The sequence below is a fragment of the Bubalus kerabau genome, chromosome 5, assembly GCF_029407905.1.
Source record: "Bubalus kerabau isolate K-KA32 ecotype Philippines breed swamp buffalo chromosome 5, PCC_UOA_SB_1v2, whole genome shotgun sequence".
Classification (NCBI taxonomy): domain Eukaryota; kingdom Metazoa; phylum Chordata; class Mammalia; order Artiodactyla; family Bovidae; genus Bubalus; species Bubalus kerabau.
The window spans coordinates 85,427,701-85,454,562 of record NC_073628.1 but is presented as its reverse complement, the minus strand read 5'-3'; the positions used below and the strand labels follow the sequence as shown (position 1 = coordinate 85,454,562).

The window sequence follows — 26,862 nt, the reverse complement described above, 5'->3', positions numbered from 1 at the left end:
GGAACTACAAGAGAAAAAAGGACTCAGAGTTTCTAGCTGGACTGAAATGTAAACCAAGGACAACAGCAGGAAAGTCAGGAAGAAATGGTTTTGCTAAATATTATTACTAATGTGCCTTACAGTGAGTAACTAATAATATGTCTTAGGTATTATGAAGTGTTATATATAACACCAAAGAAATCTAACAGAGGAGATTAGATATGCCTCAGGTAAAATCTAGAAGCTTCTTCAAAGAGCTAAGAAAACAGATATTTTTAATTCCATTTCAGTTCAGTTCAGTCGCTCAGTCGTGTCTGACTCTTTATAAAAGTCTTAACTTCAGATGTTCTTGATGGAACAAAAATGCATGAAACTTCTGAATAACAGACTGATTAACTCACTGAAGTACACTGACTACACAAGACAGGATTTTAAGTGAATAAGTCAGGGTCAGTTTTATGTTTGAACAGATACAAACAAAAAGTCACAAAATCCTATTACTTAAAATATTTTAATTTCTAAAAAAGTTTAAACCATATTAAAATTTAAATAACTGTACAGTACTTGATAATACATTTCAATAAACTGAAAAATAAAACAAACCTATTAAATCAGTTTACCTTCCACGTTTCTGTACTCTTCTGCTCCCCCAGGAGGATATAAAAATCAACAGCAAAAATGGAAAATTTAAATACAGCATACGATATAAGGCCAAAAGAATTTCTAAAACTAAATTTCACCTAGTAATACCCTATAACTACCAGTATGCTTACAACAGACAGGAATTTAAAACAAAACAAATCCAATTTGATTAAATCCTCAATTAACAGATGTTTTCATTTCATTCATTTGAATAAAATAGCAACCACTGTTTTATCCAATACACCATTATCAGTGGCAGAAGAAACGATCTGCCGAGTTGTGCAAAACAAGAACAGTTATCTTCTGAAAGGATGTGAGCTTTTCAAACTCAGTTCTTTTTCATTTGTGTCATAATTTCCAAAATTATAGACAGCTCCAGTTAATGTCTTAGCAGTCCACTTCACTATGAGAGTGTATCCTCCATGAATTCATCATAGAGCCACTTACAGGTATCATCTTTTGAACATTCTATGGTTTCAAAAAGGCGCTGAAAGTCTTTAGGGTACATATCTACAACTCTCACATCCTTATGTTTTTTTATTTGCTTCAATATATGCACTGCATCAATTGGACTCAATGACCTGCAAAATAAACACAAAGTAAATCTGCTTAAGTATCTTTCATAACAAAACTGGCAGTGAATGCTGATAGAGGTGGTTTCTAAGCCCAATTTTAAATGTCTAACAATATATGTAAATTAATCTTATTCAGTTTAAGAGCCTGCATATCGTAAATAGCTTTAACTATGTCTATTCCTAAAGTTTCATGGCTTGCTGCAATGAAAAGAGCAGATTTAGGCTTTAACATGTTCTAATCGATTCTTAAGCAAAACACTAGTTTAACATTTGTCCTTCAAAAAAATTCTTCTGCCCACCTGCTTCATCTTTTAACTCTCTTTGCAAAAAATTAACTCCATTTATGTTTAGGTAGAAGTTCAGTAAGTATACAAACAGCAGAAACTACTGTCTGTTTTCAAAGAGGAAATAATTTTTCACATTTTTGTGTAACTATTACTGTGAATAAATTAGAAGTAGATAATAAACTTATAATTTATAATTACATAAATTATAAATAAATACTGCTAAGTCGTTTCAGTCATGTCCGACTCTGTGCGACCCCATAGACGGCAGCCCACTAGGCTCCTCTGTCCCTGGGATTCTCCAGGCAAGAACACTGGAGTGGGTTGCCATTTCCTTCTCCAATGCATGAAAGTGAAAAGTGAAAGTGAAGTCGCTCAGTCATGTCTGACTCTCAGCGACCCCATGGACTGCAGCCTACCAGGCTCCTCCATCCATGGGATTTTCCAGGCAAGAGTACTGGAGTGGGGTGCCATTGCCTTCTCCGATAAATAAATAAGCACTGCCTTATTCTGTATTGGTCTAGCGAGAAACCACCTGTGAGCCTCTGACAATAACAAGTAAACAACTGTAGTAAAATGTTTTGGTGGAAAATATTCCAATACTTTTCTGACTGTCAATGGAATCCTGGTGACGGGTATAAACATCCTTGCAGTTCATAGCATCTCCAAAGCTTTAGGTAGAAATACAGGGTATGACCCACAGTAGGAGGACCTGGGTGGTATAATGATTTGTGCCTACTTTGGTTAGGAAACAGAACCACCGAGGACAGGCAATGACCAGATGCAGACGGTGGGTATGCCACCACTAACGCCAGTGGCAAGGAGCCAGGTCTTCATGCAGATTAATCTCGACAAAGATAAAACAAATTTTAAGCACCCCTAGTTGTTTTCCAAAGAAGGGGGAAAAAATTAAGCTCAGGAGAGCTTAATTGGAAAATTAAGAAAACTAATTGGAAAATTCATTTCCTTAACTGGAAAATTGTGTGGAAAATATATTTTCCTCAAAATATGTACCAGCAAAAAGGAAGTATTTTGAAGCAATATTAATAGATGAGTGAAAACATGGTCCCTCACTGTTAACGAAGCCATAAAAGATATAAAAACAAAGCTCTTAACATGAAAGCACAATTCTCACATTAAGTTGCTACTTTTGTATTTGCTTGTATAATTCTTACTTACGGTAAATGGTCTATTAGCTTGGCATTGCGTTTCATAAAACATTGCCTTAACATGTGAAAAAATACATCATAGTTAAAAGGTGTTAAGGTTCCTGTAAATAAATTTCTATGAGGAGTCAACTGAACAAAACACAGGTTTTGTTCTAATGATTCCTGCAGAAAAAGGAAAATAAAATGTATTAGTCATAAAATATTGCCCGTGCAAGACACTGTTCACTGATGCATTCAATTTACCTTCTGGAGACAGAATCATCATAGACCCTGAGTGTCTCTAGAGCTTCTTTTTGGATGTGCCAATAAAGCAAGGCCCCAGTTGCTCTTAACGTGGGCTATTCTCCTGGGGGATGAGACAATGCCCCTCTATGGGACAAAATGTTTGCTATAAAAGGGATGGACACCCCCAGCTCTGTGTTCCTCAGATGCAAGGCAAACCCACTGCACGCACACCACTCAACCAAGCAATTCAGATTTTTCCAAGGGACACAGGGCTGTGTGTCTCTGGCCAGCACTACGAAAGAGTGACAGCTTATTAACTTGTAAGCAGGGAAAATGAAATCCTAAATGTGACACTTATATATACTGAGTCTCTTCTGTATTTGAGGCATAATAGCAAATACTAAACATAAACAAATTATTGCCTTATAATTTTTATTTGGATTTTTAAAAATATAGGGTTAGCAAGCATGGCCTGCCTGTTTTTGTATACTATGGAACTACAAATTGTTTTTACATATATAAAGGACTCTTAGAAAACAAACAATACCAACAAATCCACAGAGGATATGTGATAGACTGTATGTGGCCTGCAAAGCATAAAATATGTACTCTCTTTTACACAAAAGGTTTGCCAACCTGCTCTAGTATATAGTGTCATACAGATTAAAACAAAAACTGTACATGACTTGATGTAACGTTAAGCTGTTTCTCCCCCCAAAATTAATTCCTCAGAGCAGAGGGAGCCTTATGCTTGAGTTCTTAGGAAATCTCACATATTAGCTAGTCATCTCTTATTTAGGCTGCCCAGGTGGCTCAGTGGTAAAGAATCCACCTGTCAAGCAGGAGACATGGGTTTGATCCCTTGGTCTGGAAAATCGCCCAGAGAAGGAAATGGCAACCCACTCCAGTATTCTTGCCTGGGAAATCCCATGGACAGAGGAGCCTGGCAGGCCACAGTCCATGGAGTCGCGAAAGAGTCAGACATGACTCAGCTACTATACAACAATCCCTTTCTTTATTAAAAAAAAAATGTATATATACACATATGTAAACAAAAATACTATTTGTGGAAGACATGATGGCCAAAAAAGAAAATTTCAATCAGCTTTGGTTTCTGCTTTTGAATTCTTGTAGCTGAAGAATAAAAAAGCAAGGCAGTAAAATTTTAAAATATTTAGCAATTATTAACTAGGGAGGGGAATAACCTTACAATTGAAAGCATTGTTAACAAGTTTTTTGAAGGTGACTTTAAAAAGCACCTTGAAGATAGATCTGGAGTTACAGATTTTGGTTCATTTGATAAATAAGGAAGAAAAAATGACTTCCCCAATGTCAATGAATGGCTATTTGTATTTAATAGCTTAAGAAAAAATTTCCAGGAACAACACAAAAACATGGCTTCAAAAAAGTGGAAACCTCAAACCATGTGGATAATGAAGATCATGTGCTTTAGAAAATCTGTTAAATATCTAAAAGTGCTTCTTAACAATTATGAACATACCAACATCAAAGACACATGTGAAATATCTGAATAAAAATTTCTCATGAAATGTAACATTTGGTTATTTCATCTTCATCTCTAAAAGTTTGAACAATTATGTTAGCCAAAAAAATATTTTCCCTTTTGACACTCTCAATGAGAAAATGAGAAAGTGTATTAAATGCAGGGGCATTACTCATTTTCAGGTCATATGGATAAACACCTAGCGGTGCCAAGCCAAAATGCACTCCTATTTTGTGAGGCTCCATACATTATGTTTACAGACAGGGCAACACCACTAAAATTATAATGATCGCTGGTTAGTCTGAAGTCAGGATTATTTAAAAATTGAAAATTTTCCTGTTTTCCTTTAGTGGCAAGAGTGAGAAAAAAACAAAGTAGGAAGCAATTGGGAACATCAGACTGAGCTAATACACTGAGATTAGGACATCATTAGCATTTAATCCCAAAGTGGAACTTCTGAATTGGGTCCAAAAATTGTTATAAGTAGCTCTATATAATCTTAATAGAGGATCACTTTATAACATCATCACTTTGGCACCTTATAAAGGGAAAAAAAATCTTATTTTTAGTTTATCAAATTAGATGACTATTAAAATAACCGTATTTTCCAAATTTGAGATGTATCTTCATTTCAAAAATTAAAAAGAGAAGACAGAATCTGGGTTTAAGCCTATTATTATGCTGGAAAATAAAAGCGTCTGCCTACAATGCAGGAGACCCAGGTTCAATCCCTGGGTCGGGAAGATCTCCTGGAGAAGGAAATGGCACCCCACTCCAGTATTCTTGCCTGGAAAATCCCATGGACGGAGGAGCCTGGTGGGCTACAAGTCCAAGGGGTCACAAAGAGTCAGACTCAATTGAGTGACTTCACTTTCACTGTATAAATAGCTGAAAAATACAACTCTTTAACAAAAAAATTTGAATATATATTAAAAGCAATAAGATATATTTGTAAAAGTTCGAGATATTCTAAAATTTAAAATTTCAGTAAATACAGAATACCAGGTAATGCAAAAGAAAACAAAGTATGTTACATTCAGAGGAAGAAAGGAAAAGGTATTCATTCATTCTTACCCTATGCCTTTGCTTTTCCAGCTGTCCCTTTATAGTATACGTGTCAAATGATGAGGAAGGCTCCTTGAGGGAAGATAAATTAAAAATACACATTTCTTTCATTTCTTTTTGGACAAAGTGCCATACATCATTACCTCCTTAAAAAATGTCTTGCCTATACAGCAGAATAAATTAAAGCCAAGTCTAACTGAATTTAAGAAAAATATGCGACAGTTAAATCATACACATTTTTCTTCTCTTTTTTTTAGATAAAAGGAGGGTCAAAGGTCTATCCCAATACTGGTAACTCTATTACTTGCTTAGATAAACACGGCTGCCCTTAATATAATTATGTAAATACATTCTTAAGTTAGCAAGCATTTCTCTATTATATGCACAATCAGTTTAGGGGCTATTAGATCAATACTGAGGATGTTTCTGTTCTGCTTTAGTGGAAAAGTCACTGATATGAATATGCTGGGACATGTAAGGAGACAAACTATGTCAATTTTTAAAAGAATCATTACTTCTTTGTATCTAACTTTGGTATAAACAATTTTGTATGTGAAGCAATTTTTAAAAGATGACCCAACTGAAAAATTGTGTGTGTGTATGTGTGTGTGTGTGTGTGTGTGTGTGTGTATACATACACACAAGAATTTATTTAATATGTGTACATACATTAAACACATATTTGGCTTCCCTGGTGGCTCAGATGGTAGAGAATCAGCCTGCAATGCAGGAGACCTGGGTTCAATCCCTGGATCAGGAAAACCCCCTGGAGAAGGGAATGGCCACCCACTCCAGTATTCTTGCTTGGAGAATTCCATGGACAGAGGAGCCTAATAGGCTTCATGGGGTTGCAAAGAGCTGGACACAACTGAGCAATTTTCACTTTCATACACACACATTTAATTGCAAAAGAACAGCATTTGACACAGAGTTAAAAGACTAAGACATAATATTGGGTGTAAGGTTTGAAAGTCTACTGTCAAAAATTATAATTTATTACTAATTGCAGTTGCTGCTGACATAGAATGAAAAATGCAATTGTTGCCCATCAGTTCCCAGCAGTTTCACGAATGTCACCAAGAGGAGGAAGGCAGAGCAACAGCAGTAGCAGCGGGCAGTGCACAGCACACTCCTACACCTGGTCTATCTACAGTAGTTTAGGGCTCTGCAGTGGGCACAGAGGAGACCTCATTTCTATTTACCAAACCCACAGGAGAGGAAAACCTACAAGACCTTGGGAACTGGGTTTAACAATGGACCCTCCAGTAGCAGACATATTAATGTAATGGAAAACTGTTTAAAATGCTGGGTCTAGAATAACTTGTCCTTTCTTGAGGTTAATAAATGGCAAAAGTCAACATATGGCTTTTGAAAATAAATACTGCAAAAAACAATAAAACTATCCTGAAAGCTGAGGGCCTCTATGAAGAAACTAAACAAAAGTCAGGAGGAGAGAAGAGCTGAGATGAAAAGCCAACAGAATGAGAAGAGATCAGTGGGGTTAAGAGAGGATTTTAGGAAAACCAAGAACTACAGCACCAAGATTGCATTATATAGTATGGGCAGAAAGCAGGATCAGTGCCATGAAGGTCAAAGGCGAAAAAGATTTCTGGGAATACAGAAAAAGGATGAGAGCACGATAGAAATAAGACAAGGTACAGAGCGATCCAAACTAAGAACCTGGGATGCTTTGGAGGGAAAAACCAGAATTGGAACAAAAGCTACAATCAAATGAGATCATATTCTAACGACCAAGTACGTACTGAAGATCTTAAAGTGTTCCTGGACAGAAGCAATGAAGAGACTACATGGAGAAACACCGTACGCGACTTTAAAATTAAACAAATATATCTTTGGAAGAACAAGGGTTCGTAGAATATTCACAGACATATCCCTAACAATAACTTGATGGATAATCTACCACAATAAAAAACAGAATGGGCAAACTATGCTATGAAAGAAATGGTATTTATCACTTTTTTCTTATACTTTAGGCCTCTATTAAAAATGGCAGACACACACATACACACAAAATGGCAGCCACAAGTCATACGTAGCTCCTGAACACATAAAATGCATCCAGTCTGAATTGGTTTTAAGTGTAAAATATACACATGATTTTTACTACACAAAGAAGAATGTAAATTATACAATAACCTTTTCTGACTTTTCATAACGTTACTGTTTAAAAATGTAAAATTACACATGTGGCTTGTATTATGTTTCTATTAGATAGCTCTGATCTTGCCTAAGGAAATAAACTAAAAAGGAGAATGCTCTATAATGATATTAAATAGCCATTAAAAACAAGAAAAATGTTTAGATAGAAGGGAAAAAAATTTTGTAATTGACTATTAGCTATCAAATTTTAAAAAAAGGTAAACTCTCCACTGTAAAAGAATAAAAACTTTTACAATGAAATACATATTTGTGACACAAAACATCGCCACAGTGCTCTATTATCTTAAATACTTGGGAAAAAAGAAATTTAATTTTTCTTCATTTACAGAAATGCAGCCTCTTTGAAAAACAATGAAGCTCTTTGTTGAAATTTAGGATTTTACTCACCGTACACAGGACCTTGATCCCACAAGCTGTTTGACCGAGCACACTTAATGACTGATACAAGCCTGGAGTTTGGGGATTTGCCATTAGTTTCTAGTAAAAGGAAAATACAGCAAAATCAACTGTCAGATCTTAATAGCATCTAGAAACGGTAACAGTAATATCTTAATAGTGTCTAGAAATAAAAGAAAATGAGAATTAAATGCAAAATCTTAACCATTTCAAGTAAAAGTCTCCTTAAACTTTCATACTGAAATATATCATCGTGTACATTTAATATGTGAGCCTGATGGGCTATATATGGACTGAATGTAGTCCACCAGGCTCCACTGCGCATGGAATTACCCTGGCAAGGACATTGGAGTGGGCTGACATTTCCTACTCCAGGGGATGTTCCTGACCCAGGGATTGAATTCGAGTCTCCTGTGGCTCTTGCATTGGCAGGTGGATTCTTTACCACTGAGCCATCTGGGAAGTTCTTCTCTTTCCAGGGACAGTCACCATTTACTTACTATTTGGATCTGAGTGAGCAAATCATCTTTTCATCTCTGGACCCTGGTCCCCCACAACCCCCATCCCAATCTGTAGCTCTTAAACAAATAAGCATTTCCAGTTATCTTGGATTAAAACATGAATAACATGAAGCATTCTGAGCAGCAAAGAAACATAACTTTCAAGGACTTTAGGAGGCCCTCAGCTTTCAGAGAATAAAAAGTCTACAACTGTTCACTACAGCATCATTCACAACAGCCAAGAAAGAAATATAATCTAACTGCCCACTGATAGTTCAATGGGTAAAGAAGACGGATAAAGATGGGTATGTTCTTTAAAAATATGTGTGTGTATATATATATAGAGAGAGAGACATATAAATATATACATTACACAGACACACAAAATATAACTCAGCATTAAAAAAGAATGATCTCTTGCCATTTTTGACAACAAAGGATGGACCTACAGAGTATTAAGCTATATCAAATAAGTCAGACACAGAAAGACAAATACTGTATAATTTTATTCATATGTGAAATCTAAAAAACAAATAACAAACATAAAACAGAAACAGAATTACAGATAGAACGGAAGGTTGCCAGAGGTGAGGGGGTGTGGGAATAAATGAAATAGGAAAAAGAAATTAGCAGGCACATGCTCTCAGTTACAAAATAAATTTATCAGAGGGATGAAAGGTACAGTCTGGGAAATATAGTCAATGATAATGCATCTCTGTGTTTTGACAGATGCTAACTAGACTTACCACGGTGATCATTTTTAATACATAGACATTTTAAATCACCATGTTATATGTATCAGGAACTAACGTACTGTTTAGATCAATTATACTTCAAGAAACAAATTCATACATCCCAAGAGTTCTCTTCACAAGGAAAAGTATTTTTTATTAATTTCTATCTGTATGAGATGATGCTTAGAAAACTTATGACAATCACTTCATTATGTATATAAGTCAAAACATTACACTATATACCTTAAACTTACACAGTGCTACATGTCACTTATATCCATTGATAAAAGTGGATAAACGAAAGATGGTGGGGTGGTGTAAATATACAACAGAGTTATTATTCAGCCTTAACAAGGAATGACATTCTGACATGTGCTACAATTTGGATGAACCCTAAAAAGACAGAACAGTAAGTGAAATAAGCCAGACACAAAGTGGAATACTGTACGATTCCACTTACATGAGGAACACAGACTAGTCAAATTCATAGAGGCAGAAAATACGGTTACTAGGGGTCCAGGAGATGGGGGAAGGGGAATTAGCTGCTTAGTGGGTGCACAGCTTTAGAATGGAACGATGAAGAAGTTCTGTGGAGAGACAGGTGCTGTTAACAGCTGTACCACAAGGCGAGTGCACTCGCTGCCGTGCAACTGTACACTTCAAAACAGCTACAGTGGTCAACTTTAGTTACGTATGTTTTATCACACAAAAACCTTTTAAAAATAAAACCTAAGGAGCGCTCTACAGAAATTTAAAAATAACCTCGGTACTCTTAAATGTCATGAGCCCAAATTAAAATCACGCAGATTAAGACTAATCTGATAAAAATCACAGAACTCTTTCAAAACAAAAACCTAATCAGGTACTTGTAACAACCTACCCGGCATTCCTTTTCAGAAATAAACAAATTTAGTTCTGCTCGTCCATATTTATAAATAGAAGAACAGGAATACAGGTCATGTAAAATTTTCCAAAGTGTGTTTCTCTCAGTTTTAACTGGTAAGATCCCAACTACTTTTAAAGGGAAACCTGTTAAGGATACAAGCAAAAGTATTTAAATAAATTCTTAACATTTTTTTCCTATGAGTATACTTTACTGAGTCAAATTAGGTTAACAAACTATATTGTTTTAAAGTTACTTCAATGAAAACTAAGCCTTAGCATCATTCCATGACCTAGAACTTAGCCCCTACAAAACTGCTCTGATTGAATCTAGGTGACGGAAAAGCCATAATCAATTTAAGAGCAACTGCCCATAAACTATACTATGTAAATATTTACACAAATCTTAACAAACCTGGTATACTGCTAAAGAAAACTGACAAACTCTAAGCTACTTCTCTACTGAAAGACAAAAATCACCTTTTTTCCAAGGATGTGCTTTCACTCCCAAATACTGAAAAAGCATATCTGAAGTCATAACGGGAGGGGTCACTGTGCCATGATTTCTAGGGTCCAGTTTAAAGAAGTCACAATAGATCACTTCTAGTCTTCCATTCACACTGTCTCCTAAGGACTAGAGAGAGAAAGAGAGAACTTGTTTAGAAATTTTAGTGTTTAAAAATGGGAATATGTTTTATAACAGAAAATAAAAATATTAAAGTGAAAGACAGATAGATCCAAGAGAATATTTCTAGACAGATTCAAGAGAGTATTCCATTTTTTCCCAGAACAGTTTAGTAAGTCCTTTACCAAACAAACATGGCCCATTCTGTAGGTCCCTCTCTAGCTTCTTAATTTTTCCTTTACTTTTCCTAAAGTCAGAGGCAGCAACAGAAGGAAAGTTCCTTGCCTGCTAGAAGACAAAAAATATACCTCAATCTTTTTACTGCCCATACGTTTTTCACCTGGCAGCGCTTGAGAACTTACTAGTGAAAGGAAGTACTGGCTACTGACTCTACAAACCTAATTCAAAGTTACTAAAAATCAAACAGAAGAAAGCAACATTTTTATGTGCACGCTGAGGTTCTCATGCACAAAAAATTCTACAGGTATTAACAAGGTTTCAGTGAATCTTCAATTTAAAGTTATGAGTTAAAAGAAAAAACTAAGCTTTCTTAACTGTTTGAATTCAACCTATAAATGACTCTATTTCTATTTAGCATTTAATGATTACTTTCAAGAGGACCCTTAAAAAAAACTAGTGATAGAAAAAGGCACAGAGCTGGGAGTGGAAACAATACATTTTTGGTCATGATAATTTTGAGACACCTATTACGTGACTTAAGTGGAGATGCAGGTAGGAAGTTGTAGACCTGGATACTGAAGTACAGGTTGAAGACATAAATGAACTAAGACACAGTTTACCACAAAAGCCTTAGGAAGTGTGCCTTTGGAAGCATAACTATGAACAAACCAAGTGGACGTGATGGAATTTCAGCTGAGTTATTTCAAATCCTACAAGATGATGCTGTTAAAAGTGCTGCACTCAATATGCCAGCAAATTTGGAAAACTCAGCATTGGCCACAGGACTGGAAAGGGTCAGTTTTCATTCCAATCCCAAAGAAGGGCAACTCCAAAGAACGTTCAAACTACCGCACAACTGCACTCATCTCAAGTTCTAGCAAGGTAATGCTCAAAATCCTTCAATCAAGGCTTCAACAGTACGTGAACTGAGAATTTCCAGACGTTCAAGCTGGATTTAGAAAAGGCAGAGGAACCAGAGATCAAATTGCCAGGATTCGTTGAATCATAGAAAAAGCAAGGATATTCCAGAAAAACATGTACTCTGCTTCATTGACTACACTAAACCCTTTTGACTGTGTGGATCACAACAAAATGTGGAAAATTCTTAAAGAGATGGGACTACCAGACCACCTGGCCTGCCTCTTGAGAAATCTGTATGCAGGTCAGGAAGCAACAATTAGAAGCGGACATGGAACAACAGACTGTTTCCAAATTGGGAAAGGAATACTTCAAGGCTATATATTATCACCCTGCTTATTTAACTTCGATGCAGAGTGTATCATGCAAAACGCTGGTATGGATGAAGTGCAAGCTGGAATCAAGACTGCTGGGAGAAATATTAATAACCTCAGATATGCAGATGACACCACCCTTATGGCAGATAGTAAAGAGGAACTGAAGAGCCTCTTGATGAAAGTGAGAGAGCAGAGTGCATCCAGTCCCATCACTTCATGGCAAAGAGATGGGGAAACAATGGAAACAGTGGCAGACTTTATTTTCTTGGGCTCCAAAATCACCATGGACTATGATTGCATCCATAAAAATAAAAGACAACTGCTCCTTGGAAGAAAAGCTATGACCAACCCAGATAACATTAAAAAGCAGAGACATCACTTTGCTGACAAAATCCGTCTAGTTAAAGCTATCGTTTTTGCTGTAGTCATATACAGATACGAGAATTGGCCCGTAAAGAAGGCTGAGCACCGAAGAATAGATGCTTTCGAATTGTGGTACTGAAGAAGACTCTTGAGAGTCCCCTGGACAGCAAGGAGATCAAACCAGTCAATCCTAAACAAAATCAACCCTGAATATTCACTGGAAGGACTGATGTTGAAGCTGAAGCTGCAATACTTTGGCCACCTGTTGTGAAGAGCTGACTCAAATGGAAAAGACCCTGATGCTGGGAAAGACTGAGGACAAGAGGAGAAGGGGGAGACAAGAGGATGAGATGGTTGGATGACATCACTGACTCAATGGACAACAGTTTGATCAAACTGGGAGATAGTGAAGGACAGAGGAGCCTGGTGTGCTGCAGTCCAGGGGTCGCAAAGAGTGGATACACCTGAGCGACTGAATAACCACCACAAAAGATGATGTCTCTTCTACTGAATACACGTAGCTATTTCTTCAATATTCAAATGAGATATAACTCCATCTATTTAAATAAAAACAAAACTAAAGAGTAGTTGACTTACGCAAGTTGTGATGATTTATCGTTATAGAACACAATTTACAACATGTGTATCTCTAGCACATCCAAATAGGAAAACAAACTGGTCCTATTTGAAACACTGTTAATGTGGAATCTGAGAATTTTATCAGGGGAGTGGACTAGGGGAGAGAAGGATTTTAAATTTAGGTAAACATGCTGAGTCAAGCATTAACCTTGAAAATCCTTTTAGTTTTTAGTACAACTGAGAGCCTTTAGGTGGCTAGAAGCACTGCTTGCTAAGAGCACCACTTAAGGCTCTGATTTAGGGTTGCAAAGGTTCTATTTAATTACTTCTCTTTTATTCTGGCACATATATATGAATTCACTCAAAACTTTGAATGGCTCTTCACTTTCAGTTCAGTTCAATTCAGTCACTCAGTTGTGTTCAACTCTTCGCGACCCCATGGACTGCAGCACACCAGGCCTCCCTGTCCATCAACAGAGCATCTTTTAATTTCTTGGCTGCAGTCATCATCTGCAGTGATTTTGGAGCTCAAAAAGATAGTCTGTCACTGTTTCCCCATCTATTTGCCATGAAATGATGGGACCAGATGTAATGATCTTAGTTTTCTGACTGTTAAGTTTTAAGCCAACTTTTTCACTCTCCTCTTTCACTTTCATCAAGGGACTCTTTAATTCTTCACTTTCTGACATAAGGGTGGTGTCATCTGCATATCTGAGGTTACTGATATTTCTCCCGGCAAACTTGACTTCAGCTTGTGCTTCTTCCAGCCCAGTGTTTGTCATGATGGACACTGCCTAGAAGTTAAATAAGCAGAGTGACAATATACAGCCTTGATGTACTTCGTTCCCAATTTGGAACCAGTCCGTTCCATGTCCAGTTCTAACTGTTGCTTCCTGACCTGCATACAGATTTCCCAAGAGGCAGGTCAGGTAGTCTGGAATTCCCATTTCTTTAAGAATTTTCCACAATTTGTTGTGATCCACACAAAGGCTTTTCTTAGTCAATAAAGCAGCAATCGATGTGTTTCTGGAACCCTCTTGCTTTTGATGATCCAACGGATGCTGGCAATTTGAACTCTGGTTTCTCTGCCTTTTCTAAATCCAGCTTGAACATCTGGAATTTCATGATTCACATACTGTTGGAGGCTGGCTTGGAGAATTTTGAGCACTGTTCAGTTCAGTTCAGTCGCTCAGTCGTGTCCGACTCTTTGCGACTCCATGAATCGCAGCACGCCAGGCCTCCCTGTCCATCACCAACTCCCGGAGTTTACCCAGACTCACGTCCATCGAGTCAGTGATGCCATCCAGCCATCTCATCCTCTGTCATCCCCTTCTCCTCCTGCCCCCAATCCCTCCCAGCATCACAGTCTTTTCCAGTGAGTCAACTCTTCGCATGAGGTGGCCAAAGTCTGAGCACTACTTTACTATCATGTGCTGCTGCTGCTGCTAAGTTGCTTCAGTCATGTCCGACTCTGTGCGACCCCACAGACAGCAGCCCACCAGGCTCCCCCGTCCCTGGGATTCTCCAGGCAAGAACACTGGAGTGGGTTGCCATTTCCTCCTCCAATGCATGAAAGTGAAAAGTCAAAGTGAAGTCGCTCAGTCATGTCCGACTCCTAGCGACCCCATGGACTGCAGCCTACCAGGCTCCTCTGTCCATGGGATTTTCCAGGCAAGAGTACTGGAGTGGGGTGCCATTGAGATGAGTGCAATTGTGCAGTAGTTTGAGCATTCTTTCGCATTGCCTTTGGGATTGGAATGAAAACTGACCTTTTCCAGTCCTGTGGCCACTGCTGTTTTCCAAATTTGCTGGCATATTGAGTGAAGCACTTTCACAGCATCATCTTTCAGGATTTGAAATAGCTCAACTGGAATTCCATCACCTCCACTAGTTTTGTTCGTAGTGATGCTTCCTAAGGCCCACTTGACTTTGCATTCTAGGATGTCTGGCTCTAGGTGAGTGATCACACCAATGTGGTTACTGGGTCATGAAGATCTTTTTTGTAGTTCTATGTACTCTTGCCACCTCTTAATATCCTCTGCTTCTGTTAGGTCCATACCATTTCTGTCCTTTATCGAGCCCATCTTTGCATGAAATGTTCCCCTGGTATCTCGAATTTTCTTGAAAAGATCTCTAGTCTTTCCCATTCTATTGTTTTCCTCTATTTCTTTGCATTGATCATTTAGGAAGGCTTTCTTCTCTCTCCTTGCTATTCTTTGAGCTGACTGTATAGAGCTTCTCCATCTTTGGCTGAAAAGAATATAATTAATCTGATTTTAGCATTGACCATCTGGTGATGTCCATGTGTAGAGATTTGTCTTGTGTTGTTGGAAGACGATGCTTACTATGACCAGTGCATTCTCTTGGAAAAACTCTGAACGTGTAATCTTCAAAAGTAGGCACCCTTCTAAATACCAAAATAAAAGCTATCTTGTTTTTAATTTCCAGGTTGAAATTACAGATGGCTTTGTTTACTTAATCACATTCAAGATCTTGAATCTCTGAACAATTTTGTGTGTCCTTTTTCTCTTCCATGTTTTTGGAATTTCAGCAGATTAAACATCAATTACATAACCTGATTATAATCTTGGTTTTTTTCAGTTGTAGAAAAACAACCATCTAATGTGTTGTATGGTTTTATTTTCCTGAATTGAACCAAATGATTTATAAAAGAAGGAAAGAAAGGAAAGAAAAAAAGAAAAAGAGGCTGGCAATGAGGCCAGGAATTTCCACTTTACTGTTTACTGAACTTGTCAGCCATACATGAAGCTGAATTCACTAAAAAATCCATTTGGATAATACCTTTACTCCACGGAGTTTTATAAGAATACATCAAACTTCTCCAGCCTCTGAGTCCTTAAGTCCAGGGTTAGCATAGTCCCATTATCCTAATACTAGCAACTAGATTCTAAGCTCCCTTCTAAGAAAGAAGAGGCACAGGATAGTCCACTAGTGATGAGGAAACAAGCCTAGAGATACCAGTTATACATTTTGTTCAAAGTCACCCACATGTAGCAGAGCTAGAATTAGGAAAAAAAAGTTTGAATACTATCTTTCAGTCATTCAGCAATCATTGATACTTACTCTGTTCTATCCATTGAGAGTACGGAGATATTCATGGCATAGCCTGTAAGAGTGATTCTTTAAAAATAATCTGTGTGCTTAATTTTACTTCCCTAAAACACTGGAATGTAGCAGACTGAACAATAAATTCTTTTTTTAAAAAAAATATATACCTTCAATTCTGGAATAAAAGTTTTGTCACTTTCAAGGGCAATCACTCTGGCACCACTTTCAAGCAATGCTCGGGTGAGTACTCCAGGACCTAGCACATTAAAAGAACAAAAAGTTTATTTGCAAAAGAAACACCATAATCTTTTTCAATATCGAAGAAATTAGATGTTTTACCTGTATGATCTAATTTTAATTCTCACAACATCCCCAAAGTAGATATTACACTCCTTATTTACATATAAGGAAATCGGGGATTAGACAGTCACTTTACTCCAACATCAAAACCGGTACGTGGTGCTGCATGGCTCTGAAAGCATTCCTTCAGAGTGAAAAACCTGCGCTCTTAATTACAATGTTCCACTACCTCTCAAGAAAAAAACAAAAAAGCTTGCCTCTAGCTTACCAGTTACTATTGGCTATCCGGATATTTTAATAGCAAGATACTGCGAAACCTAAACAGAACCTGAGAAGGAACTGGCAACCCACTCCAGTATTCTTGCCTGGAAAATCCATGGATGGAGGAGCCTGGTGGGCTACAGTCCATGGGGTCGCAAAGAGTCGGACACGACTGAGCGACTTCACTCCACTTCACTTCAAACAGAACTTGACTGCTCGTGATAGGAAATGGTGCTTTAAAAAAAATTATTCTTCAGTAAGTCTATAAATCTTGTTGTGTTCCCAGCATCCTGCTACGGTCTATGGAAAATGCACTACAGAGATGAAAAGTTCTTTTGGGAAGACAGTGAAATCTAAGAGCATGTTTTATCAAAACATTTTGTAAAGTGCAAATTGATACAGAAATATGTGAAGTCAGGATTAACACAGACCACAGAAGTTCATTAAACGAAGGGGTCATGTTTCTGACAGTACGCAGACGTGAAAACGCAGTCCGCGAGGGACTCACCTGGATTGCACTCCAGGATTAGCTGGCCAGCTTTTCGTTTTCCCCGCAGCATGCGCACCACGGTCTCAGCCACTCTCGGACTGGTTACGTACCGCTTGGTCTCGGAACGGGACTTGTACAGGCGCGAGGACGATTTCCCAAATTCCACATCGGGCTTCAGTTGCGTATGAAAGTCATACAAGCCACGACAGTTCTCTGCCGGGACGTCCTTCCACCTCGCCACTCCGGAATTCAAAACGCAAAATCGCCCAGCGCGGGTAAACGCTGAAAGCGTCAGCCGAGAGGGAATTCCCGCCCCCGGGACCCACATTCTCACCCTCTAAGGCCTGTCCCAGGGTCGCCCAGGATCGTTACATTGTCGACGAACTCCATACAGGGCACACCCCACGTGCCACTTAGCCCTACTCCAAGACTAGGCCGGCGGAAGTAAACACTCCACCCTGTGCCTGCGAATGACCTCTCCGTCTTGCCTTTGCCGTCACTTCCGTTTCCGTGCCGGCGCAGACGGCGGAGGACTGCGAGTGGACGGCCGGGGAGAGAGAAGGCCCGTCTAGGCGGTGTCTGAACTGGGACTCTATGGTCGTCTGCCCTCTGTGCCTCCTCTCTAGCCGTCCGCGCTCTATGCTCCGCGGTCCCTGGCCGCCGGCCGCCCTCCCGCCTGCCGGGAGGGGTGAGCAGAAGGAGGCGGGGCGGGAAGGCGAGAGGTGTCTCTTCCACCCGACCGGCGGGAGACCTGAGCAACCTCTGTGACAGCTCGTCGGCCGCCATGTCAGCGAGCGGGGCTGGAAACAGATTCGGCGCCCGGCGGTAGCCCTCCTTGCGTCTCCTGTTCCTAGGTAAGGAGAGGAAGAGCGAGATGCAGGAGACCGGCCGGCTGGCGGCCGAGGGGAAAGCCATTGGGAACCCCCCTCGTTCCTTCCCCGGCGCTGTCCTCCTCTGGCATCGCCGCCTCTGCCCTCCGGGTGCGGTGGAGCTCCGTTCGCTCACCTCCGCCCCTTCTCCGCTCCCCTGTTTTCCTCTTTTTCTCTCGCCGCCGTGGCCTCTCCCTGCGCCGCGCGCCCATTTCTCCCTCCCTAGGGCACTCGCGCCAGAGGTCCTCCGTCGCCCGGCTGCCCGCGGAGCCTGCGGCTTCCTCTGCGCTTCTGTTCCTTTTCATTCTGTTGCCCACAGTCTCTCCACCTCTGCGGGTGATTTGTATTTTCCTTCATACCTGTTCCCCCCCTCGCCTCACCACTTAGGCTGTCAAGAAGCACCTAGTGCCTCCCATTCCTCCCTCCGGGCCAATATATACCTTTGTTTTTATTTTTATTTGCGTGTTGTTAAAGGTGTAAAGTTAAGACTTAAAGAAGAAAAATGTAAAAGCTTAGCATTTCGTCCTAAGCTTGGAAACATTAAGGTCTTAGAATGCTTATGTTGTTGCTTTTGTAAACTTAGTCCAACACATCTTACTGTGGAATGCAATTTAAAAGAGAGATTCCAAAGACTCTAAAAATAGGATGCCCTAATGGAAAATTTGGCAGTCTTTTTAACCTCTTAGGCAGTGTTAGAAGCCTCAGTTCTTTGAGAGTGATTTCAGTGTTTAAGGATTATACTCAAGAGCTTTACCAGCATCACTCTTTGTACCAAGGCAGGAAGCTGCAGGCATTCAACTTCCTATTTTAAAATATGCACCATCCTTTCTGCATACTTTACTGGCCGCGTAATTGATCTTGGCATTTTAAATGCACAAGGAAAAGGTTTCTAAGGAATGTATCACTTAGCAAATAGAAGTCTGAGGGTTTACTCAGCTGCTAAATATCAAATGGAGAAGGTATTGGTGGCCAACTGTGATCTTTTCCGATTATAAATTTGTTAGGACAGCATAGAAAGTATCTTCTCAACTGTTGTGGAGCCCAGGGGACCCTTTGGTCTTAATTTTTAAAAATTCTTTTTAAAATGGGATTTTGCCATTGACAGTTCTCCAGAAGTTATTATTCTTGCACCCTCTGAATACCTGAGTGAACACCAGACCTGCCCCCCATCCTTTTACTGAGCTGTCCCCTCTCTCCTTATAAAAATATTTTTGTAGATTCAGAAATATGCAAGCTCTGGAGGTCTAAATATTGTTAAAATCAAAGCAGAAAGATGTGTTACAGTAAAAGAAGAAATAGTTCACTTAGAGAACTATATGGTTCAATTTCTCACTTTTAAAATATACTTTTAAAAATTGTGGTAAAAATACTTATCTTAAAATTTGGTTTCTTCATAATATTCAGCCCTGGAGAAAATGATGTCACTTTTAATTTTGCTTTTGAGTGGTGTTATTCTCTTCTGATTTTGGAGAAGAGAATTAGGTTATGATAAGTATCTCCCCTTTTATAGTGTTAATAGTGGTTTGTTTGAGGTTGTAGGTGCTTAAACAACACAAGAGACAGAATATTACATATTTTATTTTTCTGAGGTCCCAGTTGCTAGAAATGAAAGAAATGTCCATTTTACTTTAAAGATGAACCTTATAATCAGCATTTAGACCTACTTTATTAGAAAAACCTTGGTTGTTTATTCCCCATCTTATTTTCTTAAGAAGTATAGTTTTTGCATCTGGTACTATTTTTGCCTTTTTGAAAATATCTCTTTGGTGTCAGTCAAAGTGATTCCACTGACTATTTTAAAGTTTTTTCTATTGTTACCTCAATTTAACTGATAAAGAAGCCAAAATACTTATTTTCTTTTGACTTTTATGTTACTGTTGTGATTGGGAAATGCCAGGTGGTAAAAGTTTGTTGTCAGAATTAAGGCTGTGGGTCTACAGTAGTACTGTCCAATAGAAATACAAGGCATTAGTACACGAGCAATTTAAAGGTTTTTAGTCACATTACCAAAAAAATGGGATTAATTTCAACATGTTTTATTTAATCCTATATATATCATTTCAACAAGTGATCTGTTTTAAAAGTTAACAATGAGATATTTTATATTCTTTCATACTGAGTCTGTGAAATTTCGTGTGTATTTTACATTTCTGCTACGTTTGAATTCTGACTAGCTACTGGTCTTAGCTTGTGGCTAAGACCTTATTGGCTAGCATGTTATCTATAGGATTTCTGTGTGATTCTTAAGATGTTTTCTTATCCTAAGAGTCTGGGGTAAATTCTGTGAGGCAAATTTAAAAATCCTTTTCCTGAAGTGCTACAGTGTTCTAACTGAGATGATTCTAAGCAGGATGAAAGCCCTGGAGGGTCTCTTCCTCTTAGTGTTGACTGTTAATACTGAGGAGGATAAACAGGTTGCCCTGTGCTTGTTTAGTGAGGGTCATAAGATGTATAGAGTGCTCAGTCATTTCCTGGGGTGTCATTGTTGCAGTTATTTACATCTGCATGTCAACAATGTGTCAAGGAACTGTATGAGTCTTTGTCTACTAAGTCTGTTGGCATTAAGTAGGGAGAACCTGAAGACATACAAGAAGTTTGAACTTTATGGTGAACAGGTAGAATTATCTGCTTTTGGAGACATGTTCTGAAGCAGTTTCAGGTATGGCTAAGAGTTTTGTGTGTGTGCTTCTCTGTATGATGGTGTTATCAAAGGAAAGATAAAACCTTTTTAGCAAAAATTAGGAAGGAAGAGGGTATGTTTTTTGACTCCCAAACACTGGGAGTAGCAGCAAAACACAAATGTACATGGTGGTTTGGGTAAGCTATAAAAGAAACATGGCAGTTTTTAGAGAAAGGTACTGACATATTGACTAGGAATGTGTTTTAACTTGTTTTTGCAACAGAGATGGTGATTTACATGGAACGCCTCTTGTTCAGAGCTGTTAGGGCTGAAAGATAGCCCTGTTGGAAGGGTAACCGCAGCTCACAGACTTCTGTGGGTTACTATGATCCTTCATTGTTCTTATCCTGATGTCTGTATTCTGTTAAACTTACCTAAATACTATTTTAGCTGCATGGTTTTACATTTACACTTAATGTCAAAATGTTCTTGAAGGATTAATTAATATTCATTGTAATTTAATGTGAGAAACTTGCCTCCTCCACAACTTTTATGGTACCTGATCAGTAAACAAATTCCTTCTGTAAAATCTAGTCCGTATAGACCTAGCACAGTGTTGGCAGTGTGTGCAGTGTTAAAGGATCAGGGACAGATTTGGGCAAGGGATAGTTACTGGTTCGGAGAAGGCAATGGCACCCCACTCCAGTACTCTTGCCTGGAAAATCCCATGGGCGGAGGAGCCTGGTGGGCTGCAGTCCATGGGGTCACTAAGAGTCGGACACGACTGAGTGACTTCGCTTTCCCTTTTCACTTGCATGCATTGGAGAAGGAAATGGCAACCCACTCCAGTGTTCTTGCCTGGAGAATCCCAGGAACAGGGGAGCCTGGTGGGCTGCCATCTATGGGGTTGCACAGAGTCGGACACGACTGAAGCAACTCAGCAGCAGCAGTTACTGGTTGTTGCTTGTTTCATGAGAGGTGCATGCATGTTATGTAGGAAAATGTAGGATTTAATTTGTTTTTAAATATAGGTGGCTATCCGTTGCTATCATTTTAGTTGGATAAGAGGAAATACACTGTTTTGTTCCTACAAATTAGCCTTAGCTAATTTTTCTTTAGTTAGTTGAGAATGAATAATTGATAGCCCGGCAATTTGCATTTTTTTTTTTTCAGTTTTATTTTTGACTGTGCTGGGTCTTCGCTGTTGCATGGGCTTTTCTCTAGATGTGGCAGGCTGGGGCTACTCTCTAGCTGTGGTGCATGGGCTTAGTTGCCCCATGGCATGTGATATCTTCCTGGATCAGGGACTGAACCTGTATCCCCTGCATTGGCAGGCAGATTCTTAACCACTGGACCACCAGCAGAGTCCTGAAATTTTTTTAAAAAGCTCAATTTAAGTGGCCTCTATGAGGATTATATTTTTATTGAGAAGTTCTACATTCAATAATCTATGTCTCAGTACTCTTATGAGTGTGTTCTTTTGTTTAGGGCCTTGAAGATTCTTGTGAATATAGGCTTCTCTTTATTTATGGATCATTCCTTTGGGGGGAAATTATATTTCCTTTTAACCAAAGGATACTTTTTAAAAATGCATTTGAAATAACTTTTGGAATATTCTTTAATAAAAAGTAAAAAAAAATCATATCTGAACAATCTTTAAAAAAGCAATACATCATTAAAAAGTTCTGAATCTTATAATAGCTTGAGATTTCTTAAATTGTTTTGGTCGCAGTTTTCAGATTCTGCTCTTTACCATATTTGGAGATGAAAACTTTTTGCCTTTATATGACCTCCTCCCTGCCATCTCTTAGAGCCTCCCCCCGACCCCCACCCCCGTTCATCATCATTAGCCATGTGGAGAGGAAAGGTAGTGTGTGTTTGTCAAAATACGGTTCAAGATTATTTTTCCCTTTGACTGTAGGACAGATATTTTTTAAATGACCGATTTAGTCATTTTCATTAACATTGGAGCATTTGATATTTTAATTGACTGTACATAAGAGATTTTAAGGGTTTCCCTGGTACCTCAGATGGTAAAGAGTCTCCCTGCAGTGCAATCCCTGGGTTGGAAGATCCCCTGGAGAAGGAAATGGCAAACCACTCTAGTATTCTTGCCTGGAAATTCCCAAGGAGAGAGGAGGTTAGCAGTCCACAGTCGATGGAGTCGCGAAGAGTCGGACATGACTGGGCAACTTCACAGGAGATTTTAGGAATTAACAGTATCTTGTGTTTCAGTTCAGTTGCTCAGTCGTGTCTGACTCTTTGCGACCCCATGGACTGCAGCACGCTAGGCTTCCCTGTCCATCCCCGACTCCTGGAGCTTGCTCAAACTCATGTCCATTGAGTCGGTAATGCCATCCAACCATCTAATCCTCTGTCATCCCCTTCTCCTCCTGCCCTCCATCTTTCCCAGCATCGGGGTCTTTTCCAAGGAATATGTTCTTTGCATCAGGTGGCCAAAGTATTGGAGTTTCAGCTTTAGCATCAGTCCTTCCAATGAATATTCAAGACTGATTGCCTTTGGGATGGACTGGTCTGATCTCCTAGCAGTCCAAGGGACTCTGAAGACTCTTCTCCAACACATAGTTCAAAAGCATCAATTCTTTGGCGCTCAGCATTTTTTTACAGTCCAACTCTCACATCCATCCATGACTACTGGAAAAACCATAGCGTTGACTAGATGGACCTTTGTTGGCAAAGTAATGTCTCTGCTTTTTAATATGCTATCTAGGTTGGTCATAACTTTTCTTCCAAGGAGCAAGCATCTTTTAATTTCTTGGCTGCAGTCACCATCTGCAGTGATTTGGGAGCCCAAAAAGATACAGTCTGTCACTGTTTTCCCATCTATTTGCCATGAAGTGATGGGACCAGATGCCATGATCTTAGTTTTCTGAATGTTGAAGCCTCATCAAGAGGCTCTTTAGTTCTTTGCTTTCTGCCATAAGGGTGTGTCATCTGCATATCCGAGATTGATATCTCTCCTGGCAATTTTGATTCCAGCTTGTGCTTCATCCAGCCCAGCATTTTGCATGATGTACTCTGTGTATAAGTTTAATCATCAGAGTGACAACATACAGCCTTGACATACTCCTTTCCAGATTTGGAACCAGTCTGTTGTTCCATGTCCAGTTCTAACTGTTGCTTCTTGACCTGCATACAGATTTCTCAGGAGGCAGGTAAGGTGGTCTGGTATTCCCATTTCTTGAAGAATTTCCAGTTTTTTATGATCCACACAGTCAAAGGCTTTGGTGTAGTCAGTAAAGCAGAAGTAGTTATTTTTCTGGAACTCTCTTGCTTTCTTGTAATTCCCATACCTATTAAATCCTCTTTATAAGAATACTGATTTTTTTTGGAAAATTACTACCTGAATAAATAATTACATTTTTTTCTGTGTTTGCTGCATCTTGAAAACCCAGTGAATTAGGTGGCTGTGGTTTTGCAATTTGAATGAAGGCAAACAACCATTTTGAAGAGCCTTTTATGTTATAGATTTTTAGGTAAATAGTTTCCTTAAAAGATGTGAACTTTATAATAACATAAAGAATGCTGTTGTTCCTGGATATTGGAGAGCATACTACTTGCATTTTTAATTTATGCATGCATTGTTTTTCTTGTTCACTGTTTCTCTCTTCTGCAGTTATTAACACTGTACAGATAAATCTTAAAAGTAATTATTAAATGAACTGAAACATCTTCCTATAAGATTTTTCAGCAAGGACTTATTTTTGTGAATTTGCATTTTATTTATTGAATCCTCATGGAGTTTTTTTTTTTTCCCCCTTATGAAGCACCAAAGATTAGATTTTTGTTTTTTCCACTATGGGGATGAACAGGTTTTCTTAAGTCAGGACTCAGAAAGATTCATAGCAAGTAGCAGACTTGATTTCCTCCCTCATGTTCAACCCAAATTAAAAGAGGAATGGAATTTTGTAGAAACTATGCTGATTAGAAAATTGCAAAGTTTAGTTTCCTGAGGAAAAGACTTTGTATCCATTTGTGACTTCTTAATCCAAAATCAGTCATTAAGCTTTATTTTCTTCAACAGTTTACAAAGTAATCACTAGGTTCCTTTTGCTTCAATAGTTAAAAAAAAAAAAAAAACAAAACTGTTGTGGAGCTCTTTGTCATTCCACTTAGAGTTTATACCTATAACTCTATACCTATAGCATTGCATCAGCACTGTAAAGAGCCAAAATGAGAAGCAATGTCGTGAGACTTCTTTGATCATATAATTAAATGTTTTGTAAGATGAAATGGTTTGTCTCATTAGTCTTACAGTTGAACCCTAGTTTAAAATTGACCTAATAGGTCTTATGTCAACCAAAGTTCATATTTTTGCTAGTCAGAGAAAGATGTATTTCAAATTAACCTAAAGTAAACTATTTAATTCAGGAGATAATTTTTTATTATATCAGGTACCCTCTTGGTTAATTATAATTTTGTGGATTTTGATGCCTACAGCATTTTTGTCCTCTTTCAGCTGTTTACCTGGGGAAAACCTAGGGATTCCCTAGTAAATCATGACAGGTCTTTGATGCTTGAGAGTATGGCTTACCTTCCCTGACAGCCTCCAAGAGTAAATGTGTGTGTGCAGAAACTTATGAGCAAAAATTCTGCTTCAGAAACACTTACCTATGGTGATGAAACAGATATTCTAAGACTATCTTAAAACGACAGTTTCCATGTACTTGTATAAAACTTTGCATAAAACTGTGTATTTTGCTGGAGAGTTTTCATTTTGTTCCAGTGCTTCGGAGTATGTAAAAAAATATCCAGAATAATATCTCCTCTAGTTTATTCTGCCTAGCTTCACCTTTTGGTTTTTTCCTATTCTGTCTTCCATGTAAAGTTCAAAAGTCAGAATAGGTCATGGTTTAGTATGACTTTGGCGGTGGGGGTGGGTGGGTGGTAGGAGTACAAATGTTACTCCTTTCTTTTTTCCTCTCTTTCTTCTCAATTATAGAAGTACTTGTGCTCCAGAGAAGGGGAGGGGGAAGGAAGCTAAATTTTAATTTAAGGAAAACATGGTTTTTCAAAAATTAGTGTTTTTTCCTATAATGAAAGTTGAACAGAAGCTTTAATTTAGCAGTCAGAATCCATTGATCTCTCTTGTCCGACCTTTGATGTCTGGTGGACTTGCCAGGAAGAAACTTTGGGTACAAGTGTTAGCAATACTGCTTGGGAAATGAGTTCTTGGGGCAAGGAATAGTGAGTGACTTTATTCAGAAAGCCAGCAGACTGAGAAGGTGATGGACTAGTTTCCCAAAGAACCATTCCTCCAGTTAGAGGTCAGGCTTCTTTTTACCGAAAGGAGTGTGCCTGTGGTTGGTTGCTGGGAAATTCTTGGTGCGGAAATCCTTTGTTCTTGCAGCTTTCCAGGTAGCCAGTCACAGTGTTCCTATAAACCTCCAGCCAGACATGTTATTTTTTATCCCTATGTGAATAGGAAAGTGTTTTTACCTTTAGAGATCAGAGTCTTGAGATTAGGCTATCCTGTATGTTTTAGGCTATTGGCAACATTCTAAACTTCTGGCAAAAACAATAGAATACAAAGAGTTAAAGGAGAAGAAATAGATCCAATAAGATGTCAGATTTGTTCTTCCCTATCACACAGGGAAACTTTGCACTAATATGAGACAGTGCTAGAAATATATATACACATATATATTGTATTTATTATATATATTATGTATTTATTTATTTGGCTGTGCCATGCAGCTTGTGGGATCTTAGTTCCCCAACCAGTATATGTGTTTGTGTGTGTGTGTATTTATTTATTTGACTGTGCCATGCAGCTTGTGGGATCTCACAATCGAGGATTGAACCTGGGCCCTCAGTAGGTAAACCACTCAGGCCTAACTAACTAGTGGACTGCCAAGGAATTCCTGCTAGAATAAATTTAATAGTGTCTCTTTTGTCATATGTGTTTCCTTTAGGGAGTATTCTCCACTGAAATAAAATATCTTGGGGAAAAATATTCTATCAGCAGTCTTTCAAAACATTGCAAGTTATCTTCCTCTGAGACAGGTTTTTTCTGTACTGTTTTTTTTTTAATTCGTTTCTAAGAATTTCTTACCTAGAATAAGCTGCCTTATTCTGGAATTTTTTTTTCCCCAAACCTCCATCAAAATATTT

General features: G+C 38.6%; 2 protein-coding genes across 3 annotated transcripts in view; one reads left to right on the top strand and one right to left on the bottom strand.

The window, feature by feature from the left end:
* Positions 1-471: 471 nt before the first annotated feature.
* Positions 472-17,709, bottom strand: TFB2M (transcription factor B2, mitochondrial). Its single transcript, XM_055582068.1, has 8 exons — positions 17,257-17,709; positions 16,355-16,443; positions 10,617-10,770; positions 10,135-10,283; positions 8,012-8,101; positions 5,453-5,515; positions 2,660-2,811; positions 472-1,202 (listed from the first exon to the last, which is right to left on the bottom strand). The coding sequence occupies exons 1-8, from the start codon at positions 17,564-17,566 to the stop codon at positions 1,025-1,027; spliced, it is 1,185 nt and encodes a 394-aa protein (XP_055438043.1). The 5' UTR covers positions 17,567-17,709; the 3' UTR covers positions 472-1,024.
* Positions 17,710-17,952: 243 nt separating this feature from the next.
* CNST (consortin, connexin sorting protein) overlaps positions 17,953-26,862 on the top strand; it is a 95,138-nt gene continuing 86,228 nt past the window's right edge. Inside the window, exons 1-2 of one of the 2 annotated variants that reach the window (XM_055582067.1) lie at positions 17,987-18,092; positions 23,826-23,903. The gene's annotated coding sequence lies outside the window, so the exon portion shown is untranslated. Of the gene's footprint in view, positions 18,093-23,825; positions 23,904-26,862 lie in introns of both variants that reach the window. The other variant, XM_055582066.1, reaches the window with a different exon arrangement.

Bases quoted from the DNA above. Each gene is read 5' to 3' on its own strand.
- TFB2M (XM_055582068.1), bottom strand. From the start codon at position 17,566: ATGTGGGTCCCGGGGGCGGGAATTCCCTCTCGGCTGACGCTTTCAGCG. The intron at 16,444-17,256 runs GTGAGTCCCTCG...TTAATGTGCTAG, and splicing joins AATCCTGGAGTGCAATCCAG to GTCCTGGAGTACTCACCCGA. The intron at 5,516-8,011 runs GTGAGTAAAATC...TCTTCCCTCAAG, and splicing joins GGATCAAGGTCCTGTGTACG to GAGCCTTCCTCATCATTTGA.